The sequence below is a fragment of the Falco rusticolus genome, chromosome 11 (assembly GCF_015220075.1).
Source record: "Falco rusticolus isolate bFalRus1 chromosome 11, bFalRus1.pri, whole genome shotgun sequence".
NCBI lineage: Eukaryota > Metazoa > Chordata > Aves > Falconiformes > Falconidae > Falco > Falco rusticolus.
In genome coordinates, this window is record NC_051197.1 from 35,484,228 (window position 1) to 35,507,425 (window position 23,198).

Here is a 23,198-nt window from a genome sequence, read left to right on the forward strand (position 1 = left end):
TGACAGATGTTTGTTTAGCCTGTTTTTTGAAAATCTCTAATTATAGAGATTCCATGGTATGTCTGCTAGTCAGTTTACTTCCTTGTTTATCTCTGGATCTTAGAACAGCATAATCTTGATGTCTTTTGTTACCCTGTAAACCTGTTACTTATCCTATTCCTGGTGGATGTGAGAATGGTGGGCGCCTTACCTAACACCTTCCACATAATAAAACCGGTGTCTCTTCTCTGTTCTACTGTTTTGACAAAAGAGACGTCTCTTTTTTTTTTTTTAACCTCGTTTTTGTAAGTCAAGCTTTTTTGGACTGGGTGTTTCATTTTATGGGGTGGTTTGTTGTTTTGGTTTTTTTTATTTCCCTCTGGTATTTTTTCTGTGGTTGGTTTTGCATGAGCTCTGTACTTAAATCTAAATCTAATGGTCCAGCTAAACCCTTGCAAGTACAGGTAAGGTTTGGAAAATTACTTTTATCTTTCCAACCTATAATACTCTCATTTATTCACTAGAATATGATGTTTGTCGTTTTTGCATCAGCCTAGAATTGTTGACTCATTCAGTCTGTGATTCACTGTAACTGTATCTTACTCTGCAGAACTGCTGCCTACTCAATTGTTCCCATCTTGTAGTTGTACAGTTGTAGGTTTCTGCTTTGCAGCTATACTTATATAACTGCATCCTATTTTCAAACCACTTCCTCCACTTACCAAAATCATCTTGAACTGTAATTTTGTCCTCCAAAAGTTTTCAATCCCTTTGTACCTTGGAATTGCTTCTCTAGAACCTCAGCTAGTATGAAGATACTAATTTTTGAGTCTTGAAGTGCATGCTCTTCCCATTTGATGGGGACCTCTAAGTACTCTTGAAAAACTGTTTTTCAGACAGGTTTGCATAATACAAATATTACTTAAGTTAACGCTATCTCTGACATGTATGTTACTTAAAAAATTATGGGAGCAATTTTAAAGTCAAGTCAAATCTGTTGCTGTTCTACTACCTATACAATATATTATCCTGCTACACTAATAAATTTCACTGGTTTAGCTTGAGGATTTTTTTGACAGGGATAAACTATAAATGAAAGCTGCATAAGTCTGAGTACTTCCCTTAAACATTGTTTTGAGTGTTTTCTGCATTCAAAATTAAATATTCCGTCCACCTCTTGACATTAAATTTATCTTTTATAGGTGTCTGAAGCAGTAGATTACAAATTGCATCATCTGCAACTGAACATTACCCAAGAAACTTTAAAATGGCTTTCTCCTGATGATTAATATTTTCAGAATTCATATGCAGCTCCTTAGAGCTTTTCCAGATGTTGCCAGTAGAACCGTGAAGGGAGGAAATGAACATTTATATATCTGACAGAAACAAGTTTTAACTGAATACTCTCATCTGTTACGTTGGGTGTTGCAGGCCAGAACATCTTTTAATCTTTTCCTAGCAGACCTAATTTCTTTACTTTTACTCAGTATAGCAGCCAGCAAAAACTTGCATAAGAGTTTGGAGTATAAAAGCAAATATTTGAGATGCTTGTGAGGGAACTTTTTTTTTTAGTGTATTTCTTTACATCACCTCTCTAAAATAGTGGCTGACAAATTGATACTTTGGTCAGCCAGTTATCAGAGTAATCATCTGCTGAGATGGTCTACTTATAAATTGACTGCATCACTCATTTCTGTAGAACACATTTAAAACATGGCCTGACTGTATATCACCTTTTTTTTTTAAAGTAAATAAAAGTTGTATGAACTTCTGGATCTGTTGGGTTCGGTAGAATCATCTGAGCTTGTAGACTGTACATGGACAAAAGTATGGGAAGGTGAATTAGTTAACAGTTATCAGGATTCTTAATACATGATAGACCTCAGATGGGGTAGTTTATAACCTGTTCTTTCAGTGACTTCATGTCATTGCGCCTGTTCTGAGCCTGTTTGTCTTCACAACTGAAGTGCCTGTCTGCAGAATATGATAAGAGACTGTAGCCAGGTGCTCACTGTTGTGAGGTAATGAGATGAAATATATTTCCTCTACCTATACCTTTTATATTTTTTTACTGTCACTGCAGTTCCTACTGAAGATATATTTTCTTCTGCCTCCTCCCATAATTTCAGGTAATCTGTTGGGTTACTTTAGTGACCTCAAGTTTGAAGGTGGCTCTCATTCAAACTTGAAGAGTATTTATACTATGCTATTAATCAGGAAATTACTACCTTTCTGATATGTTACGTGATTTAATTTCTACAGCTAACTGGTGGAATTTAATGAACACAACTGGATACTCCTGAAATTACTAACTTTTAAATACTTACTTTGGTAAACCGTGGGGTCCAGAAGAATGTTTTTGCTGGTCATTCTGGAAAATAGGGCTGGGGATGAAAAACCTTGGAGACTTTGCAAGACAAATACAGTTCTTCCTTCCTCCCTCCCCTCCCCCCTTTTTTTTTCTCCTTGGATAATATATTCTTAATGGATCAGGTGTTAGTGATAAAACTTTCTGCTATGGAGTTGAAACGTAGTGTCTGAAATCTATTTGCCTAATTTAAGGGTTGTTTTATAGTTCTAGTTCTTTCCTATGTGTTTTCTTACACAAACACCCCTCCCCAATTAGTCTTAACCTAAAAGAACCCGTAAGCTAGACACCAAAGGAGATGTGTCAGCTTGTGTCTATCTAGTTATGGCTGGCAAAAAGTTTTCTTTGGTTTAATGAAGTCTTATAATAGTTCAAGAAATCAGTGTTTATCTCTAAGTTTCTGAAACAATCTTTTGCCCTACTCCATAGGCTATGTAAATCATATCTTGACTGTAACAGTCATCAGGGTGCTAGCTGAGTGAGATGGGTTCATAACTATACTATTCTAATTACATTTCTCTTATCTTACTTTTCCCAAAAATACGTTCTGAAGGCTAATTATGCTAATAATAATTGATCACTTTATTGCCAGGGTTAATTCTAAGTCATTCTTTTGTTTATCAGAACCTGAATGAATACACAGTAGATGTTAAACTTCCCCATTTTAATAGGAAATGCTGCTGCCAGACAAATTCTGTGTGCTTTGTGAGTAGTGTTTCCTGTTGAGCTACTGAAGAGAGAATATTGGATGGGGTAGACAATTAGTTTGACCCAGTAGAGCATTCCTTATGTGATTCTGTGTTGAAAAAATAACTGAACTCGGGGGGGGGGGGGGGCTGTGAATTTAGAGTCTGTGCATGGTTTTTTCTTGGATGTTTGGGCATTTATTTTTTTTTTAAAAAACACCAACAAAATTTAAAATAAGGAATCCCTTGTAAGTGCACAACTGCTATCAAAGAGTTGGATAGTGGTCTGTTAAGAGGCAGGAGGATAGTACTTCTGTGATGGTAAATCCAAGAATCTCTCCAGTTCAGTTTAGTTAGGTGGACAAAGTTAAGAATTGACAGTGAAATTCGGTCTGCCATAGATTTATAGAGGTTGACCTTTTAGATACCTGCCCCTAGGCAAAAGTAGGTCTACTGCCTGGTAGCCAAGAACAATGTAACTGGCAGACTGATTCAACAAACAAAAAAGTAAAAATTATCTCTTTAATATCAACTGTCATTTTGCTTTCTGCTTCCTGATTAAGTCTTGTTCTATGATTTTTCTTTTTTGAGTAGCATCAGTTTGATCCAGGGATTACTAACCTGCTGTAAATCTTAGAACCGGAGTACTTATCAGAGCCCTTGAAGGTGTATCCAAAATAAAATAGCAAATTCAAATGTCTCCCTCTTCTACTGAGCCAACTACAGAAATTTGTCTAAAGCAAAATAACATAAATTACGCTTCTCTGACCTGTTCTCAGTCCTTCTGAGGACTGTTGGCTTCCATGCAAGCTCTGCTCTCTTGTGCTCAAATGGCAAATGTGGCACCAAAGTCCTTGTTGTCAAGGGGCATTCTTCTGAATGAAGTAACTTAACAGTGTTACCTTATCGCAAAAGCATACCTTGACTGTCCTGCGGAAAACAGTCAAGTAATTGAGTCCATTAAGATTTATCTAAATTAATCTACCGGTTTGCACTAGGAAGTGGTTAAAGGCATTAGTCAGAATTTTCATTAAATAATTCTGTATTAAAGCTCAGTATTCTACAAATAGGGTTTTTTCTTAATATCTCTGTTGATTGACAACTGTAACCTGTAGAGATAGATATTTTCTAGTCTGAGGCTTATTGTGGCTTCGTGGCTTCCAAGAATGATGTATATTGTAATTAGAAAGCTCATGGTGAAATATTTTAGCTTGTTTATATTGTCCTCAGGAATAAAAATAAAATAGGGACCTGGTTAACAGATACTCCTAAGCTTCTGGACTTCCTTAATGCAGACATTCAATCTGGAACTGTTCTCTCTTATAAAATTGAAAAACTTAATATAATCCTTTGAGTTACAGGACTATTAATCTGTATGGAAGTCTGGAAACTTCACCAAAAAATGGTTTGTTTTTAAAGAAAGTGTAGACTTTTTACATTAATACAAGTAATTTTTTGCAAAGGAGGAATTCATGCTGTCCTCCAAGGAGCAATTCACACTTACCTGAGCACAGAGTTTAGTTTATAAAACAGCTTTTAAAGATGAATTCACAGAAGGCAGCCATGAATTGATTTCAGATTATTCCTTCCTTTTAAAGGGGTTTGCTTTAATAGAAAGTTAAGTTACAATTCTATCTCATAGTGGGGAGAAATAATAATACCTTGTTTGCTTTAAAGCTTGGAATAAATCCTTTTTTTTTTTTTCTCCCCCTTTTCTAAAGAAACCATCTGCAGGACTTCTGAGTCCATTGTAATTTCTGGGAACATTACCTGAAGATATGTTGAATACTGTTTTAAAGTTAGCCTGATTCTTAAATTTGCGTTACTGTTTTGGGCTGAAGTGGTATTTCCTTTCTGTTCTTCTCCCTGTGTGTTGAACTTGTATATTAGCTTCATTTATTCTCTTCATAGTTCAATATTTGCAGAATTGAATGTCAAACTTTATTTAAACCCATAACAAGAAAATTTTTCCAAAATTGAAACCTGTGTTCCTGTTGAAAATTTCAGGAAAAAAATCGGGTGAAAGCAGTCTCTGGAGATCAGCTAGTTTGAAGCTGGCTCTTCTTGGAGCAGGAGGTTAAAGTTAGAAGAGGTTTCTCAGGGTCTTGTCCACTCAAGTTTTGAAAATCCCTGCGGATGGTGGTTTCGCAGCTGAGGAGTCCCCATGCAAGCTATGCCTGTGCTCTGCTGCTCTTGCTGTGAAGAATTTTTTGTTTTTTAATTTGTATCCAGATGATATTTCCCTTGTGGGCCCATGACCACTGCCTTTTGTCTCTTCATTGCACAGTCCAGGTCCATGTTTCTGCAGCTTGTCTGTTGGGTGCTGGAAGAGTACAGTTCTATCCTCCCACTGCCTCTCCAGCAGAAATAAACCCTGTTCCTCAGTCTCATCCATATTTCATGTGTTCAGCTCCCTGAACTCAGTGTTCCTGATCTGTCTGACAGGATTGCTGTACTTGGTCACAAATTTCAAGGTCAAATGGCACTTTATGGCAGTATTTGCTACAAGGTATTTATTTAAAACTGTTCATTTACTTCAGAATCCTGAAAGGCTCATCAGCTGGGCAAAGGAAAGGGACTTTCCTACACCTATTGGGAATTAGTGTTAAGATTTTTCTCTGCCTAACAGAGCTGTTTAATAATCTCCAATCATGCCAGAGTTGTTAATAAAGGCATTTGACCTTGTTGGTTGTTCTGATAATCTGCTGAGAACTAGCTGTAGGCTTAAAAGTACCTTCCGCCCGACTGCAGGGGCAACACGTGCAGATTCTGGAAGGGTTGTTGCTTTGATATCAGTAACAGTTTCCCCTGTCTAGCTGCTGTGCTTTTTGGTTGTTGTGGTTTTTTTTAACTATAAAATGAGAACACATTTTCTATCTTATGTAAAGAAGTATTCTGATATCAAACAGTTTGATACATCTTATAAATGGGGAAAAGCACATGTGTTTCTGTCTGTGCAAACTGATGGGAATTTTTGTGAAGACTTCTGATCTTGTTGCAGCAGGGATTCCTTATTTCTGTGCTTTTGTTTTTATAAATTTAGAATATGTCTGTAGTCAGTTTCTTTTCCTAGCCCCTTGTTTCTGTTTTCTATTTCTCTAATAATTTTTTCCCGGTTTTATCTTTATGAACACCACTAGGTTTCTATTCCCTATTTATTTTTGTGAACACCAATGAAATGAAAGAAATTATGTGCATTGCATTTTGTCCTATGCTATATTTTTGGAAGCAGAATTATCCTGTATAAATAGTTTGCCTTTGATAGTTATTATCTTGATTTTTGTAGTGTATTGAGTGGGTTTTATTACTAAACCCTACTAGTGGGTGTCATTCTTTCATGACAAATGCATTTATTGCATCTTATCTTGTCACTTTAGGGTCTGCTTCAGTGATATAGAAGATCACAAGTTAACTCATTAACAGGTGTTTGGTTTGGTATTTCCTGTCTTTGGATTTCTCTTTTGGCTTAGTTTCAGAATTTAAATCTGTCATTGTCTTCAGCGAATATAAAAAACCAGAATGTGACTTCTGTCTGTAGCTAACTGTTCCTACCTTGAGGTATTTTTTCATATGGAAATGAGGCTTTTTTCAGGTCTTCTAAGGTATTACAAATAGTTTTGTACCTTCTTCCCTGTTGCCCCCCATTCCATCTAACTTCCCATGTAATTCAAAAAAGATGCATGGTTGGGTTTTTGGGTTTTTTTTGGCATTGTGAGATATTTACAGAAGTTTTCTAATGCTGTCTAGCTTGAGGAAATAGCACGAGGCTGCTCTGAAAGTTGGCATTTGGAATTACTTCGGATTAAGTCATGATGAGGATTGAGCTCCTGATACCGAGGTGGAGATGGATCCTGAGGGACTTCAGACATAATGAGCTTAATATTTAAATAGACAAGGTGTGAACAAACAGGGAAAAGAAAGAAGGGCAGGTAGAACTGAGACAGATGGAAATAATACCTAGGGAAGCAAGTACCTAGCAGCTCATAGAGTTCCTTAATTATAAATGCTTTTTATAGTATTGGTTGACTAGGTCCTTAGAGTCAGTAACAGGCTGGGAAGTGGCAAGGGAATATTACAGTATCGTTGCCTGACATAGGTCGATTTTTGTTAGTAGTCTGAGTATTATCTTTTTAAAAAGTAATATTATTAGGCAAGGGGCAAAGTAGTTTTGCTGACAGTATATTCTGGTCTGGATTCTAAAGCAGCACTGTCAGCTTTCTAGCCAAATTTAGGCTCCTGATTTAAGCAAATTATACCTGTCTTCCCCTTGGTACTCTAAACTGGTAAATAAGAAGAAATATCTTACTATTTTTTACCATCCTTATGGCATTTAAGAAAGTGTGTGTTAATATTTCTTTCCACTCTGTAATGTGTGTCTTCTCCTTTTGCAGCTAAAAGGCAGCTAGCTCTTCTTCTAAAGCCCGTAATAGAAGCAAATGAACTGCAATAGAATATGTATGAGGAAGAAAAAAATCTGTCATTATCTTGTGATGGCATGTTCTGGTTTTTCTTTCTGTCCTGCTCCACCCTTATTGGGCTGTTTACTCCACCCTCTGCTTCAAACCTTGTCTGTTTATCCATTTATCCAGCTGAAGGCAAAGGGGATGGGAACCTGGAATTGCATCACTACTTTCTTATGCACTTTTTTCCTTGTAGCAATTAAATAGGTTTTTGCATTTGGGCTCAGGAATAGAATCACATGCTCTTTATCCCATAAATGCTGTTGGCTTAACTAATTTCATGACAAATGGAGGGTGAAATTCTTACATGGGGAAAATGGAGAATCTTGCAGTGCGTATGTCTAGAAATGTGAAGTCTGAAACCATTTCTAAGTTATTTTCCACTTCACTGATGATTTAATTTAATTTGTTCTGGTAGCATATTTAATTAATTTATAACTATTATTTTTGTGGTATACAATTATAAATATAGTCTGCTTGTGTACAGTATTTGGAATAACTGTTAGATTGTCTTGGAATGCTAATTTGGGGGTTAAAATCTCAGCGTAAACTTGACAAAATCATGCGTAGTTTTGTGTGGGTACTAAGTTTACTGAAAAAGGAGGAAAGCCACAATTTTAAATGAGGTCAGTAACACAGATAGGCAAGTAAGAATTCAGTATTTTGTCAGATGGAAATTGATAATCTTTTTCCCCCCTCTCTTTCCATTACTTTAATTTCAGTAAAACATCCATGTGTTTAACTGCTGGATTGTCTTCGTTCTGTGATGCATGATGTTTAAAATAGTAATCAAATTTCTCATACATATGTGAAACTAGAAGGCTGCTGAGTAGAAATTTCCCTTTTCACCTTGAATTATTCTGTGCCAAATATAATGTTTCGTTTCCATTTTGTTAGTGTAATAGACAGGGTTATGTATTTAAATGGGTGGTGTTCTGCCTTTATATGTCTGACCTATATAATGTTATGCCAAAGGAAATGAGAATGTTTGGGCATGTATCTGGAGAAGTCAAGAAATCTTGAAGTAATGGTTCTGTAAACCACAGGTTGGACTTCTGGTGTGGCCTTTGCAGTGTGGAACTGTGTTTGCATTTTTCTTAAGTTTCTATTTATACTTCAAATGTTACCTTTGTATGAAACTTTCCCCAGTGTTTTATATGAAACTTTCCCCAGTGTTTTATATCATGATGACTGGTAAAGACTCTGGCCTTCCCTTGAATATGCTTTATTTAACATAATTTTGTGGTCATATATATAAAAACCCCCTAATAATATATCTATTCTTTCTGATACTGACTCATGCCTTCTTGTTTTTTGTTTCTGTGGATTTTTGGTCTTTGTAGAAAATGTTCCAGAAGAACTACGAGAACCATTTTACACAGACCAGTATGATCAGGAGCACATTAAGCCACCTGTTGTTAACTTGCTGCTGTCTGCAGAACTCTACTGTCGTGCTGGGAGCCTTATTCTCAAGAGTGATGCTGCAAAACCACTTCTAGGTCATGATGCTGTTATACAAGCTCTGGCACAAAAAGGCCTTTATGTCACTGACCAAGAAAAGTTGGTGACTGAAAGAGATCTTCACAAAAAACCAGTTCAGATGGTGAGTGTTCAAAGTTTGTATGTATGCTGTGTTTCTTCTATTCTGTGTACTCCCAACAACTACATACCTATCTTTTAGCATGCATCATTGGGTTGAAGTACTTCTCTCGAGTTAAATGTGATTCATTACTGGGAGGCTTATGATAGTTTTGGTTTGTTTTTTCTGTTTCCTCATAGCTGTCAGTACAGGTGTATTTCCTCTGTACTAGTGCTTGAAAACACTTGTCATTCTGCTTAGTTCAAGTGTTATATTTTTAAATATAGTGGCAATATGATTGCTTTGATTTCAACTTTACAGCACTGGCTGTCAGTGCATATTTCTGTGTTGGACAAGTGGTTTGAAAATAAGGGAGTTTTTTCCCTCCTTATAGAAATGTTCAGTTAAAAGTTTTAAAAAAAGACATTTGAATGACATGGGCAATTCAACCTAATAACATTCAGTAGTCACCAGTTACCTATTAAGTCAATGTAAAACACGCAACAATGGTAATACTCTTTCATGGAGACTTTTAATAATATGTTTTTGCTTTATACAACTCCTAATTAAAACATTAGTGCAACAGATGAACGATTCTATTACTACCTCTTAAGTCACAGATTTTTTTTCTTGTTTGGAGCTGAGTTAAAAAAGATCTGTAAAAAGGATGGTTACGTATGGTTGTTTATAAAATGACAGTATGATAGAAAAAGATTCAACTACATTTAAAGTGAAGTATTTAAAACTATTTTCACTTCTTTGTTCAATAGTTGATACAGAAAATAAGTAAACAAAGTATGAGACTACAGAGGTTGATCTGACGACTTCCATTCTAATACACATCTTAGTCTTCCTCATTTGAAATCGCAGGCAAATTTCATTGTGATATCAATGGAACTACTGTTGCTATTATACTCTGGAGGTATTTGTGGCACAATCTGGTCTTTTCAGAGTAGAATACATTGGATACAGGGAAGAAAACATCTCATAGAGAAAAGACTTCTATAAGTTTTGTCATCCATTAGCTGAATTTAGACTTCGTAGTCTAGTTTTCCCAGGGTCTCTTTTGTTTGAATCTACCCTCTGGATTTGGCTGACTGCTCTATTTTAAGTCCTTTGATATTTTAATGGTCGGTGACCTGTAACTGCTACTAGAATGGAGGTGTGTGAAAATTAATACAGCTATGTTCTGTTGTCAGCTTATTAGCAACTTGTGTTTACTAACACGAAGACTAACAATTATTTGGCAGAATCTGACTGGGGAGCCTCTGTTATTTGATCAGTTGGTATCAAGTGATAAGTTGCAGGGGCTTTACAGGTGCAACATCAAAGCTACTCATTAGTAATTCATTTATTCCATACAGTATTGCCAAGAAGTATTAGGCCTCTTAGTTTATGCAAATGGTTTGGTAGCCACTGCTATAGAAAGACTATTTCTTCACATCTACTTTGTTATTTTTCATTTAAAAATTCTTTCCTGCTCATAGAATGCTTAAGATCTAAAGATACAAGTATTTCAACAATAGTAATAAAACTAGTTGGGACATTTTTTCCTTGTGATTAAGCTGTGCTCAGTGAATGCAAATAACTTGAGAGAGACTGGCAAAATTCCATCTGTATATCCTTCTTGAAAAGGAGAGCTCAGTGAAGAGCAAGTGGCATTTTAGTAAAAGAAGTAGTGGATAGCAAATAAGACATACTGAAGTACTAAAAAATTTGCAGGACGCTTGCAGCAGTCATGAGTGGTTTAGGAATAAGTGTTCGTAGAAGTCAAAGAATTTAAGAGGTTAAGAAATAAACTTCCTGACTGTTCACTTTTTTTTTTTTTTTTAATCGAGCTTAATTCTGTTCTTGTCTCTGAAGGAAGTTTACTGACTTGCATTTATGAGTCTATGGTCTTCCCATTTGATTTTTCTCATTTGATCCCTTTCTAGAGTAGTTGTAAGAGGCATCTCTTTTCAGAGTTGTCAGTTGAGATGATGTGTCAGTATTCCCTAATTTGGGTTGCTGATCTTTAAATCAGTAATTGATATTGCTTAAAATACAATTCAATAGCAATTTTGTATTTTTCCCCAGTGCTTGAGTGGGTGTTTGTGCCCATCTTTACTGTGTTGTTTGGGTATAATCCACCAAGTAGGTATTCAGGCATCAGTGTCATAACTGCTGACGTCCCCAGATTCCAGCTCTGCCCCCGTCACTTGTCCTCACTCCAGTAGCAGCAACAGATGAGTGTACTGATACTGTTGAGTTGGTTCTAAGTAGCGGGCTGTGGCAATGAGAGAGAGTGCTAGAGTGGAAACTGGCTTGGGCAGAGGGCAGCTATGTCCAAAGTAATTGTTACCAAAGAAATGGCTGTGGAACTGTAGTCTCAATACTGATGTTCTCAGCCCAAGAGTTTGGATTTGTCATGCCATACTCGCGTCCCTATGCAAGTTCCTAGTAGCAATGCTAGATTTTAATTGGGAAGTCTCAAATGTTTTTCATTTTTATACAATTAGAAAATTTGGCAGAGGACTTCAAATCTGACTTGCAGTATTGACAGAGTTTTATAATTATCCCATTGATGTCTTCCAGTACCTCTTCCTAGTATTCCATATGTCACAGTTTCTGCAAGTCTTACTTTGTAAGACTTGTATCCTGTTTTAGAGCATGGAATGATTTTTCTTTTTCAATTATGTGGAACAGAAAGTTTGCATATGTAATTAAGTCATACATTCTTCTAGTAGACCAGATTGTGTTAAACATACGTTCAATGTAATTTTGAGTAATTCAATAGAAAAATAGTATCATAGTCATTTCTCTTTGCTAGCCTGTCTTCCCTGTGAGTAGGGGAAAGATGTTGGTGTGTGTTAGAGGACATTTGTTATCATCTGCTCAGATGTACTGCATTTCCATAGCAGAGTAAGGGATGAGTGTTAATACAAAATTAAGCTATGGAGAGAGATGAGAGTGTAGAATGTTTTTAATTTTACTTGTGCTTTATAGTGCATGTAGCTGTGGTCAACAGACTTGGAGTTCCTTGTACTGTATGTAGCAGTGATAGCTGTGGCAATTGTTGATTTACTTGACGTGTGACTACTTATTAAAGCAGGCATGTCAAACTTTGGCCTTCTCTGTTTCTTAGATAGTTATAACTGAACCTTCTTCTAGGAAGTGCCTCACGTATTGAAGTCTTTGAAGGAGAGATGTTTATGCAGCGGGGTCAGGATAGACGGTAGTTTCAGTATTAGTCATGACTGACTTGGCTGCATTAGTATCTAATTTGAGAAGCTGTGGATTACTCTGTGTGTGTATATCTGTATTATAAATACATAGGTGTATGTACATCTAAAAATTATCTTCCTCCAGTGGAATGGGATTAGGAAAAAGGCACTTGGGAAATTAACACACAGTAACAGGAGCAAAGGCTTCTGTTAAAGACGCCCCCCCCTTTGTAGGGACAGAGAATTCCATGTGAAGTCTGGTTTGTTTTAGTCTTAAGTTTGGTTTGTTCACACGTCTTTATGTTTTTTTCTGGTAGAATTGAAAGCTAGGTTATTCTTCAAGCTTGTTGTGATTTAAAAACTGAAACTGTCTGTTCCTGAGAGATTGCGTCTTGTGGTAATACCATAGAACTATTCAGTGGCACCTCTGTTTCTGTTCTCCTTGTATTGCAACCAATAAAACCTTATTTCTATGTTTATTTTGTTAAATCTTCTTATTTGATAGGAACGTCCTATTGCCTTTACTTTTGGTAGGGGAGCAGAAGAACCAAATACCATGTTATTACTCTCTAGGCTGAAATTCATATGGTCTTGGCTCTGCTCTTGGAATTGAAACAGTGCTGACCAAGAACCAGAGTGTAGTTCTCCTGAAAATTATATTTCAGGTCAGGACTACAAAAGAATTACCTGATGCTTAAGAAGTTTATGAAAGCTAAGTCACAAAAATATGAGCAAAGCTACTTATTTCTGTTGGCAAGTTCCAATTGCATTAAAAAAAATAAAATTGGTTGTGAAGCAGGCACTTCTATATGGAAATCATACATGAGATTTTGACAGACTATAGAAATCAGAAACAGATTAAGAATTCAGCATGGTTCTGATAATTATTTCATAATTACTGGTTTAATGCTTCCAGATACAATATGCATAGATTGCTGCTTAAGTCAAGATTGAATTTTGTATTTCCATGTTGATTTATCTTTTTTAAATTTCGCATTTATTTCATGAACCAAACTGACTTAAACCTTCAAATGTCAGGTAGACAAGAAGAAGGCAATTTAGGTTTTTTTTCATGTTTTTTCTCATTTATGTATTTGATCTCTTTATGTTTAAAAAAAACACTTTTGCCGTGTGGAGAAAGGAACAAAGAATAAGCATCTTAGTTCTCTGCTGCATGATACTCTGCAGGGAAACTGAAGTCGCGTAATTGCCTGAGCTGTGGACTTCAGTGCTGCCCAGTCTGTCCGTCATGTGGCAGGGCCAAAACCAACTAAACTTCAAGATTGGGGGATAATAATGTAAAATCTTGAATACCTGTTTAAAACCAGTGTGTGTTGGGGAGTATACAGATACAGTAATGCTACAGACTATTATAAGATTTGTGCTAAAAATCTGGTTTTTCTGTGCCTGTTGTATATTGATAGAGCATTTTCATCTTGGGAAAAAAAATTACTGTCTTGCAAGGTTTTTGCAAAAAAAACCCTGCATATTTAGTTCTTAAATAAAATTTAGCAACTAAAAAAAGGTTAGTGAATAACCTGGATATAAATACTATCTCCAGGAAAACAGGCCATACTTCCAAATATTTCTTATCATCTTATTATTTCAAATATCATCTTCTTAACATGGGAAAACATAGAAGGCCTACTAAGCATAGTGCAGTCAAGAAGTGTTACTTCTGTTAAAATTTGAACTCTAATTTGGAAAAATACTGTTGCAGAAAAATGTCAGCCAGCTGAGCAGCTACCTTAAACTCACAGCCATGTATAATTATTTTTGAAAAATACTATCATTAATCAAGAAACACTTAAATCCTCCATACCATTCCACGATCATCAGCCAAAATACAAAGGGAATGAGAGGCTCAGCAAAACCCCAGCAATAAGTCCATAATAGCTGGTAGGATTAAAAATTGTTACCTCCCTAATTCTAAGATGTAATTAATATGTATGGGTTTTTAATATAAAAAGCAGTGTGTTGTCATCCAGATTGTTTATCTGTTTAACTGCAAATTACCTTCTTCCTTGAAGACGTCTTCAGTGAGGGAGTCTGGCAATAATTCTCTCTGTAGCAGTTCACGAATCTGGGCTATAACTGAGGTATAATTAGGTTTGCCTGTACTAGCTTTTTAGTAGTTATCAAGAGCGTGCATTTGAGGCAAATCTCCATATTTCTCCCAGTTACTGCTCTTCTGGTTTATGTTGTGGAGTCACCTTGGGGAGCATGAACTGAATTTCTTTCAGCAGCTCTAGGATTGCACCTACAGTAGCCCACTTGCCAAGGGTACTCATTTCACAGGACTAGAGTGGATTGAAGTGAATCCCCTGAGAAGAGAGTAGAAGCGATTCCTGGGACCTTTGCACCAGTTTTGCTTTTTTTATTGTGCCAGTACAAATTGCTATGTTAGTCATAGCCAGTGAAACTTCTGTGGAAGGAAAGTGCTGGTTTTGTACCCATAGCCAGAATCTGGATCTCATTCTGGGTAAGGCAGCAGACAGTGGGTGGTTAACTCGTTCTGCAATCCAGATTTTTGGTCTGTCTGACAAACTACGTTCATTTGAAATGACAGTTCCTCTCATCAGTGGACTGTTTCTCCTTGATGAAGGACTCCAGCAGCTCAACCATTTAGCTTGCAGCTACACGCTGCAGCCTCTGTGCTTTCATGCTGTAGAATTCCTTTAACTCTGTAGAGCAACAAAAAGTGTACTAAACACTTCATAGATGCCACATCTTATTCCTTTGTTCTGCCTCGAAGAACTTTTTTTCTGATTTTAGGCATGATGTAACACGTTTCCATTCCTGTGCTATTGTGAGTTACTTGTTGGATGAGGACATGTAAAAAGAATTTGCAGTTACTTGACTTGAGCCTATAGATACCGTAATTTGTATTACGGTAATTATAATATTGACTGATTCATGATACTCTAAGCATCTTGCATAGTAATGTTTCTCAGAAGATAAAAATAATAAGCAAACATAGTGGTGAAACAACCAGAGTTTAGTCTAATATGCTGCATAGAACCAGGCAGCTGTGGTTTTGGGCTGGGATAGTGTAATCTTTAGATGTTCCATATTTTTTGCTCAATTTCCAGACTCATTTCTTCACATGCATTCCTTGTAAGGTTCTCTTTGCTTGAAAACAGCGATCCAGTATTTTTGCTCATCTTGCTGTATCAGCTATACTATCACACTTTAGTCAGCATTGCACAAACATCTGTGTGATGTAGTAACCAAGCTCCCTCAAGGACAAGGTGCCTGTTCATGCTTTGGTCATGGTAACTGCTATAACTTTTCATAAAGTTTATTCTGCTGTTACCATTGTAACTTCCAGCTTAGGATCCTGTTAGCTTTTTTCATGCAGTTTATGTTGACTTACAGCCTGGGGATTTTGTTTTGCCTGCTGCTTGTTTTTAATTAGTAAGTAGAAAACGCATTTTTCTGTGTCATGTAAATAACAGGAGTGACTTGGGATGTGTTCTACAGTCTGTTAGTCTAGAATCCAGCATGTGCAACACAAATATAGGTTAGTGAGTTGTACCAGGGTTTCTTTTATTTCTGTGATTTTCTGGGACTGAAGAGTGTCTTTAAATCTAGGCCTGCTCCTTTTCTGAAACTGAACTCTGATTATCTGCTGCTAGTGCCATTCTTTCACACTGTAAATGATTACCTTGGCTCAAATCAAACTGAGTCACTTCTGTGTTTCTCCAAGCCAGTTGAAAGAAACTGCAGATTAAATAAAATTACATAATTAAATCATTCTATGCTTACTTATATTCATATGTATCTTAGCCTATGAATAGCCGAAAAGAAAAATTGCTGTAAGGGACCTTTATTTATTAGAAAGATCTCTTATGGGAGAAGAGACATTTATTCTTGGAGCATAAGTTTTGAAGGCTATTTAACAAGGACTCTGCATATAAAGGTAGGAATTAACTCCAAAAGATAATGTAGATAACCATATCAGAAATTTGTGGAAGGCATAGGTAACCACAAAGTCCTCTGCGTCATCCTTCGGATTTTGATGTAATGCTGTTTGTTCAACTTGCATACCAAGTGTGGCAACTAACGTGGAAGTTAGCAGAGCTACCAAAGTTATGTCTGTAAAGAATACAAGGGTATTTTTTGGTAGTCCTTTCCAGCAACTGTAGCGTTAGAAAACTGATCCCATCTACTTCCTTTTATGTTTGCAACTCTCCCCACAAAGAAAATTGCAAACCTTTGATATTTCTCTAGCTTTAATTTTCATTATCGTGATTATTTTTTTTCTTTCTGTATCCTTAATTTCAGTACAAAAATCTATGTGGGATTTTGGCTTTATTCAGAGTTCCAGCAGTGTAGCTGGCACTTCAAATTCGTATTACTAAAAATCTTTGCATGGAAAATAATAAAATCTGATTGTTGTTCTTAACAACTCTTGTAGGATTTGTTTCAGTTATACAGAGCTATTGAATAGACTGTGTTGCTTGTATTGCATTGAAAGCATGTTCTTAGAACAGCCAATCCCTGATCTATACAGAACTGACCTTACGTTTGCCTTTGCCAGATGAAAGTAGTAGGCAATGTTCAGAAATAGCAGCACATTTATCCCATGTTTATTTTAATGTAAAGTTGTGGCAGTTACATTTAATCTTTTACTTAAAATGAGGAGATAACATTGCAACACATCTTCCAGTGGAGATACATAATAATACTAAACAAACCAAACTGCTGCTGTTGGAATGATGACAGGAAATAAAGTGAATGTGTACCTCTAATGTAGTACCTCCCAAAGTCAAGTCTAATGCCTTTTCATGGGAAAATAAAGCAGTGCATCATTATTGACTGTTGTCTGTCTTGTTCACTTCCTTCCTAATTAGGAAACACAGGAGTGCTGTGAGGGCTGAAAAAAATAGTTGATATTTTTTCTGCCTTGATCAAACTAAGGTTTTGAACTGAAGAGCTTCTGATGGTATTCTTAGTGTTCCTTCTTATGCTGCTGTTAATCTGGGGAGAAAAAAGAAAAAGAGGGTGGGGGTTTAATTAAAAAAATAAACCCAGAACAAACCCCATGACAAACAGACCAAAAAGACCCCACTCCTGAAGCCCAACAAGGAAAAACAGTTAGAAGGAGGTATAAATTATGAAAGAAATGGTATGAATTAAACTTCTATGAATTAAACTCTGTGAAGTATGCCAGATACTATGTAGAAAATGCTTTCTAAACAGGTCAGGAAGTATTTTCATTAACCTTGAGAGAAATACTATTTTATTAAACATAGAGAACATTTTCTTCCTGTTTCTACATCAAAGTTCAAGTAGTGTGATTCAGCTTTTGGCTGTTGGTTTGCTTGCTGTGAACTTTCCTTGTATCTCTTTATATATGTGGAAAGGTTATTTGAATAGATGTTTAGGAATGGGCTTACTTCTGCTAGGTTAAGTATATTTTGGAGTATAGAAACTAAGCTGTTTAGAAAAAGGAGTCTATGAATTGTTTTACAGACTACTTAGAATGTATGTCTATGTAGTAAATTATGCTAGAAGAAATCTTTCTTAATACCTTTCTGCTAGATAGGGGAAAGCTAAAAATCTTATATCGTTGTTAGCAGGCAGTTAACTTGGTTAAGAGCACTGCTTTCTTCCTATTATGGAAAATAGCTGCTTTTAGCTTAGGAGGTGTGGGTCTGTCATGTAAACATAAGGAGAACTTCACTACCAGCTCTGTATAGCACATACACACAGCAATGAGGGGACAGAACCACACTGTTGAAGGAATACAGTTTGTACTCCCCATGATGCAGCAGCTGCTCCAATATAGTACAAAAGGACACTGCTAATCTGCATTTGTTGATCTGCACACATAAACCTGGCAATCTGCTCACATTTATCAGCAAAGAATTTACTGTCATCACAGTAAATGTATCGTAACATTAAAATCCTTGTTTTTACAAACTCTGTGGAATTTAACAAGGTTATGGAATATTTTTGTTTCCTGAAATTGAATGAACAGAATGTTGTAAGGTCTTCATAAGTCTAGTCTTTTGGTTTGACACTTGGGAAATGTAGTAAATAGCAGTGCACCTCAGTAGTTTATATGAACTGGTGGGTTTTCTATGACCTATTAGGTTTATATGAACTAGTGGGAAAGTTTAGTAACTTGCAGAAATAATCTCTAAATTACCCAAAGCAAAATGCAGTAGAATTGGTCCTGTGTAAATGGAACAATTTAGGAATTGTATTAACACATTATCTGGTAACTTATCAAACTATTTAAGTTATAAATAGTTTGTAATAGTGCTTTTCAACAAATTGACTCTCTACTATAGATGTGGAAGATTTTCAGCTTTCCCCCATCCATCAGAAGGTCATTAGAAAGGGTGTCTCCCACTATAATATATTTCTTTGCCTTCCCAAACCATGACTCTAAGACTGGTGGATAAATAGCAAAGTCTACATCCAAAAGAGATCCTACAACTCAGTAATTTTTTAGAAGATTGTAAAAAGCTGTCTTTAACACAATTTATATAATCATTTAGCAGTAGCTAGAGATCCAGATCAGTCAATTGTCAAGACAGATGACACCTCTTAAAGTTGAAATGGCAAGTACTCTTAATAAGCTTTAAGTTGAATGTTTGGAACACGTAGCAGTCCGTATTTATGAAATAAGTTTATACAGTGTCAAGTGCATTGACATTTTTTTAACTGTTTGGTTTGGTAAAGGAGTGGCAGGTTAAAAACTATGAGCTTTTAAAGAAGAATAATTCAAGAAAAGCAGACTGAATATGTAGGTATTGGGTAAGCATATAATGGTGGATCAGATTAATTTTACATGATGTAATTCTTAAATGTATATAGTATATGATATGAGATCTCATATAGGAACACTTAGGTTTCTTAAATATTGAGCTGTCTTCTATTGTTAAAAGATACTGGTTTATGTACAGTATTGTTAATATTAACTAATAAATTGAGTTCATAAATATTGAAAGATAATATGTTGAAGTAAATTGCATAGTGGTATTTAGGCAACAAACCTACTGCAGTAGGTACTAGGTAAGTGCTGTCGAAGGCAGCTAGAAAATGCAATCGGTGTTATCAAAAGCATTTGTTGAGACATACAGAAGTTGTATCACCTTACCCCCTTTTTACTGATACTGGCCTGCTGGCCTACGATTTATAAATTAATCTCTGGAGTTTGGTGGGGACTTTATTTTGTCATGTTGGCAGTCAGAAGAACCCTACCATCAGAAAGTCTCCTTTTTCTTAAATTTCTTTCTTAAATCTTTTCTGCGGTATTAACCCCTTATTTTGTGCTGTCTACTATGAAAATTAAGAACAGTTTATTCCCTTCCTCTTTGTAGCAGCTTTTTATGTGTGGGCAGGTAATGTCTCTCACACTTGTGTTTCCCAAATGTTATCTTCATTCCAAATGTCCTCTGTTTGGTGCCAATCTTTGTTGACAGGTGGTACTGAAAAATGGACATAGGATTCAAACTGAAACCTGATCAAGGCTTGGAGGGCACAGTGGGTACTGGTACACTTTTTTGCAAACTGGCACCTGCAGTTGACACACCCCTGAATGTCAGCAGCCTCTTTTGTGTTAGCACAACATTTGTTGTATGCTCACGTTCAGGTGATTATGTTCTTAACTCGGATCATGTCTGGTGTTCTCCACCCTGATGCAGAAGGTTAATAAGACTTTTTTTTTTTTTTCTCACCCTTTCCTCCATCATATTAAGATTACGTTGAAACTGAATATACCATATATTAGTGGCATGTGCTTTGATGGAAAATACCCTGTGCTTGATTTCTCTTCTTAAGAGTGTGCTGTGAGGGAATAAACATTTGTAAAGGTTTCCTGGTCTATTGCATAAAAATAATTCTGTAAATCTGGGTTGTATGTTTCTGTGGTATTGTTTTATGAAGGCAGCCAGCTTTTGTAAGGAGCTCAGTTCACTTTTAAGTGCTGCATTACGTTAACACTTTTGATGCTCTGTGCAAATAAATAAAAAAAAGTTGGAGTGAAATACTGGGCTGTGTGGAGTCAAAAAAGAGAAACAATGGAATGGTCAAAATGTTGGGGAAGGAGAATTCAGTTCACAGTTTAGAACAGGTTTTACTCTCCCCCTGGCCCCTTAACTCCCCAACTCCGAAAAGCAAAACCAAACCTGTCTAACAATATTTAGAAGTTCCTTGTAAAGACATGTTTATGAGGTTAAAAAAACTCAACAGTGTGACTGCCCATAGAAAGACAGCAAATTAATGTAAATGATGATACAATTTTGACAGGGAAGCCTCATAACTTCTGTGCTGCTGAATTCTTTATGGTGAAGTGTATCTAATAGGTAGGTACTTGCAAAGAATGAGATTATTTGAGCTCTTGCTTTTGGTTTTTCTTCAGCAACAGGAAGAAACACAGAGAAGACGTAATGTGGTTGGAAAGTAAAATAGTATGGTAGTGATGGAGTTGATGAAGAGAAATATGTATACGTACTAGCAAAGATCTGCTAGACAGAAGGAAATACGGGTGCCAAGAGTCCTACTGAAATAATTTACTTGCTGAACTTGCTATCAGTTTTAGTATAGTAATTAGATAGTAATGGCATCAGTCAAATTACTCTAGTATCTTCTGAGGTGTTATGTTATCTCCAGGTACTCTTCAGTTTTGTTTTTTTATTGTTAGTTAGCATCACTAATTTTCTTTTTCTCTATGTCAGCATATGCATATGCCTGAAAATTCTTATTTTTCCAGGTCAAAGCTTTGGGGGGAAAAAAGAATCTAGCTAAAATACTATGTACTTTCAATAATTAAAAAAAAGATAATACCCATACGTCTCTAGGCATTGAGGGATAATTTGTCTGGTTTTCCCAGAACATAGGGAAACTGAGAACTTATGTAACAGGCTACATGTGGCTTGGGTATTATTGGATTGTACTGATTATGGGGGAGGAAGAAGGGTAATACAGCCTTGCTTGTTCTAACAAGATCTGATGTCTTAATGACTTAAACACAATTATGCTCTTATCTTACATATGGCTGTAGTGTCAATTATTTTAGGTTCATTTTCTCAAGCAACTGTAAACGTTTCCTTTACTACAGAAGACAGTACTTTTCTAATTACTATAGCTTGCATTTATTTTTTTTTTTTCAACTGAGGTGGAACCTTCCATTTCAGTGTGACTTGATTCTCTTCTTACACTCTCAAATTTAGAGGGAGATCTGATCACCTTGTTCCTCTGATTAATCTTCTTTAGCTACTTCTTGCACAGTTTACATTCTTTTCAAACCTGATCAGTGATGAGTTTTTCTTCCAGGTCACTGGTAAAAACAGTTAAGAAATGGCGAGCCAATAACTCATCCCTGTAGTGTTTCTTGGAAGGTGCACCTATTCATTGCTGATTTTGTGCTCACAGTTGCATTTGCAGCATAGGTGACTAGATTATATATCAGTTTAATGTATCCAACATTAAAAAATTCCATTTAATCGGAATGTATTAGTATCAAGGTAGATGCCTTGTGCTCATAATGACGATCTTGCACTTGTAAGTTGCATTTATAAGTAAATTTTAGAAGTTGCTTATGTTTTCTAAGTTCATGCTTTAATTAGCATTATCTTATTTTTTTATATATATGCCAAGCTGCTTTTTGACTCAAATTATTTCGTATGAGATCAGAAGAAGGATGCCGGGCATTAAAATTATTTGTATTGTCTGGTGGCTTTCAAAAAAATAATCCATTGTTTAATTTCTTCTAGTCTTTTGGAATGTATGTCCCAAGTGTTCTTAGAATTACAGAAAGAATATCTACGTTCCTCTTTCAATCCTTTTGTAATTAAAAACACATAATATTTTTTTCTTTATTTGCTTGAGACTCTGAGATGAAGATATGGGTTATGCATGCAATGGGCAGACTTGCAGATAATCTAAAGGCTATGAATATTTCATGTACTTTCTAGAAGACAGAACTCTTGAAAAAGTGAAAGATACTAGTATCAGTTTGCAGATCGCTATCTATACTTGTGATAGAATTGGGATGTTTCACTGTAGACCATTATTTCTTATCCTTAAACACAACAAATGTCTTCGGTTGTCAGAGAAATGGCTACTAGCCATCTTCTTGAGGCTGAAACCTTGGACAGTAGCACAAAAGACCACCAGCACTTACTGTCATTTAAAATGGTACTGCATTCCCTGGGGTGATAACTGCATGTGTCTCCTGCCAGTTATGTCATTTTTTCCTGTATGAAGCTCTTGGTTTGTAGTTATTTTTAGATCATATTCATCTTGGCTACCATCTTGATGACTACATTAAATTTAAAATAATGCAAGACAGTTCTAATATTATTTTAAAATGTATTAATTTTTGTCCTTATTGTCCCTTTTTGTTGTCTTATCCAAACTGTAGTCTTCCAGATTGTTGTGGGTTTTTTTCCTGCTACCTATTGTATCTGGAAAAATACCATTCTTTTAGTATAACCACTGACTGAATTTGCCTTTAAGTTTTCCTGAAGGCATACATTGCTAATTTCTCGTTCTTTGCATTGCTGCTATATCTTTCCCAGCCCTTCTTTGAAAAGAATTTTAAATATGATCGGAATTCACAAGTTTAATCCTAGTCAAATGGTACTTTTTTGCCTTTTGTTCCCCTTATGAATGGCCAGTATCTATCTTCTGCTGGATATTTATTTCACAGATTCTTTTTTACACAAGTTCTTATAAGCATATTGAAGATAGGTGCTGGACTAGAGGAGAGTGAGCCAAATTCACTCCTTTGCCAAAGGAAAGGCTGAAATGCAGACCAAATAGCTACAGACTCTGCTGAGCTTCCTTCCTGAGCCAACACATATTGAGAGCAGTTCAAGAAGGCCCTCAGGATGTAGGTCTGAGGGAAAAATGGGAGATTAGATGGCACAGAATGGGAACTGGATCATTCGTGAGATTGAGTGA

The 23,198-nt window shown here is 36.1% G+C and overlaps 1 protein-coding gene across 2 annotated transcripts in view; it reads left to right on the forward strand.

Annotated features, from left to right (window-relative positions):
- CAMSAP2 (calmodulin regulated spectrin associated protein family member 2) overlaps positions 1–23,198 on the forward strand; it is a 91,201-nt gene that overhangs the window by 3,688 nt on the left and 64,315 nt on the right. For both annotated transcript variants that reach the window (XM_037404955.1, XM_037404956.1), the window contains exon 2: positions 8,837–9,096. In XM_037404955.1, coding sequence (XP_037260852.1) covers positions 8,837–9,096 — 260 coding nt within the window. The remainder of the gene's footprint in view (positions 1–8,836; positions 9,097–23,198) is intronic.